The 3,264-nt window shown below is 24.1% G+C and overlaps 1 protein-coding gene across 1 annotated transcript; it reads right to left on the bottom strand.

Moving 5' to 3' along the window:
• Window positions 1-2,582, bottom strand: PRELSG_0000200 (surface-associated interspersed protein (SURFIN); the record flags this gene model as incomplete). Its single annotated transcript, XM_028676612.1, has 2 exons — window positions 1-1,068; window positions 1,218-2,582. Coding segments are annotated over 2 exons (2,433 nt in total), but the record flags the coding sequence as incomplete, so codon positions are not given.
• Window positions 2,583-3,264: the final 682 nt, after the last annotated feature.

The following is a 3,264-nucleotide window of genomic DNA, read 5'->3' as shown; positions in this document are numbered from 1 at the left end:
CATGCTTGTTTTAATAAATTCTTCTTTATTTCTTTCCCATTCTTCTTTTTTACATTCCTCTAATATCATCATATGTATTTCTATCCACAATTTCTTTATCAATTTTTTTTTTTTGTTTTTCATTATTTCATTATTTTCTTTAGGTAATTCTTTCATATATTTCCCTTTTTCCATTTCATACTCTTCTAACAATTCATTAAACCATTTCTCTTTATTACATTCCATGAACCATTTTCTTTGCTTTATTAACCAATGTTTCCATATTATTTTTTGCTTCTCTACCATATTTTTTTTACCTTTTTCTATTTCCATCAATTCTAATCCATCTGTTATTTGTCTACAATCTCTCTGTTCCTTTTCCCATTCCTTCTTCAAATTTTTAAACCATTTATCCCTTTTCCATTTTTCCAACATTTTTTTATTGTTTTTCATATATTTATTCCAGAGAAATTTTTGTCCCTCAAATGAAATACTACTGATTCCTTGCTCTGTATTTTTAACTTTATTCTCTTCTAATATTATATCTTCATATAATGTATTATCATTTTTCCATTCTTCTAAACATATTTTTAGAAAATCTTCTTTATATAATTCCCACTCCTCTCTTTGGCATTCATCCAATACTGTCATATATATTTCTATAAATATCTTCTTTTTATGCATTTCTCTTTTTATTGATGCATCACTTTCTATATTGTTATTCTCATTCCGGTGAATCAATATTTCCATTTTCATATCCGTTTTTTTTTTTTCTTTATCTTTTATATATTGTTCTTTATTTTCCTCTTCCTCTATTTGATTTTTCTCGGTTTTTACTACAAAATCATTCCTTATCCCTTCCAATTCCATTTCTTTATATTTTTTTATTTCTTTAACGTTCTTTTCATTTTCAAAAGTTACTTCATATGATGGGGATTGTGTCCAATAAGATGATGCTAAATGCTTCGTTTTTTTTGTTGATTTTCTTTTAGGATATATAGAAGTTGATGTATTTTGTGACTCTATTTTTTTCATTTTTTTTCTTTTCTTTGATTTGTATCTACCAATCCATGATCCAATAGGAGTACACTGCAATATGTATTGAAAATTATGTATATACAATTTTTTTTTAAAAAAAAAGATTTAGTTCATATAAATACTTTAAATAAACATTGAAGTATTTACAATGTTAAATGATAATTTTTTTTTACTTTATATAGAAAGAGAAAAATAAATACTCCAAAAAGTATTGTACCAAATGAAGTACAAAATAATACTAATATATTTCCTGGATATTTATCGTGGACTATATTGCGAGATGGAATTATTGTGGGAGCTTTTGCAATGGATGTAATTGAAATATTTGTATTCATTGTACTGCTTGTATTATATTTAGGTGTACTTTGATTTATAATATCATATTGCATATGAAAGGAGTTAGTTGATACAACACTATTGTTAGTTACTGGGGGAGTTAATGCACTTTTACTACTGTTTCCTGTTATAGCTGAAGAATTCATAGTTATAGGAAAATGCGGCATAATAGTTAATGTGTCTAATGATAAAGGGGGTGAAGTAGATGAAATATTAACAGAATCCGTAGTATTTTGTAATGATAAAGTACTTGTATTAGTTATAGTAACTGATGTAGCTGAAGTAGGTGAATTATTTAAAGTAACTGCATTATTTAAAACAGATGAAAATCCTGTAGAGGGTAAGGTATCAGTAGTAACTTGTGTTGTAATTATAGCTTTATTTAAATTAGTTATTAGTGAACAATTATGATTGGCAATAATACTATTTCTATATTCTTCTGTTTCATTTCTCAAACTTTTCCAATGATCAGTAAAGGGTTTAAGATCTGTTACATTCCATGTTTGTGAATTAGTAAAATTCTTTTCCTTTTCATTCAACCAATTATCATATTCTGTAATATTAATTAAGCCTCTCTTAAGTTTTATATTATGAATTTCCCTTTCAGAGCCAAATGTATACATCCAATTACCTATATTATTATATTCTGTAGTATTAAAATGAGAAGTAACACATCTTTTAATTTTATCACTTATTTGACCACCTCCTTCGTATAGCTTTTCATCTTTCATATGATCCCAAAATTCTGAGTAATTTAAAGGCATACTTTTAACAATATTATAAAAATCTATTTTCCTACTAATAAACCATAAATATAAACTTTCACATTTTGGATTTCTTCTAGAAAATTTCATCGTTTCTTTACGTTTTCCTTGTTGAAATTTTTGTTCCCATTTCATTATTATATTAGTCCCATTGTTTTTATAAGAATCATAGCAATTGGTAATATTTGATAATTTTTTAATTTCATTTAGTTTTATTTGATCCCCAGTAAACGTAGAATTACTTCCAAATGGATTATTAGGACTTGAAACCATTAGATACTCCCTATGACAATCAAGAAAGTCAAGAAATTTCTTACAATTTTCATCATTGTCATTTTTTCTTAATTCTTCCAGAAGTTTATCCCTTTCAATGTTGAAATCACTCATCCACCTAGCCTTATCATCCTGACTTCTTCTAAATCTTTTTTTCTCTTTTCTTTCTATTCTTTCTCTTTCTTCTTGCATTCTTTCTAATTATACTTTTGATTTACCAATTAACTGCTCAATATTTCCTAGAAAATATTAAATAATCAGATCAATAGAATTTATAGAGAAATTCTTACTTGTTTTACTCACTATAAAATTAATTTTTACAAATTACCATTAGCTATTCTTAAATAATGCTAAATAATTTAACACAAAATTTATATTATTTTTATAAATAATTTTTTTTAATATATTTACATAATTCTTCATTAATTTATGAAATAAAATTAGTTTTTATTATTTTCCACTTAGTATATATTCATTATATGATTATTATCAATCACAAGTTCGTAATCTCCATATTCTTCTTTTTCTAAAAAAAAAAATTAAATTAAATTTTTTTTTTTTTTAAGAGATAATAACAAAAAAAAAACTTAAAAATATTCACATATATATACATATATATTTTAGTATACGTACTACAGCATGCAATTCAGTATAAGTGTTTCTATATTCAATAAGAGATATTATTGACTTTTCTAATATTTCAACATGATATAAATTATTATATGTATAGGTTGCTAGTGCATGCATGATATTCAAAAGATATCTAAATAAAGATATATATATATATATATATACACATATATGATATACATGCTAAAATAGTTATAATGAAATATATGCGCATTAATTTATGTATAAAAAAAAATTATTTTTT

The sequence above is a fragment of the Plasmodium relictum genome (genome assembly GCF_900005765.1).
Source record: "Plasmodium relictum strain SGS1 genome assembly, contig: PRELSG_00_v1_6, whole genome shotgun sequence".
In the NCBI taxonomy this organism is placed as follows: domain Eukaryota; phylum Apicomplexa; class Aconoidasida; order Haemosporida; family Plasmodiidae; genus Plasmodium; species Plasmodium relictum.
This window is presented reverse-complemented; position numbering and strand designations above follow the sequence as displayed.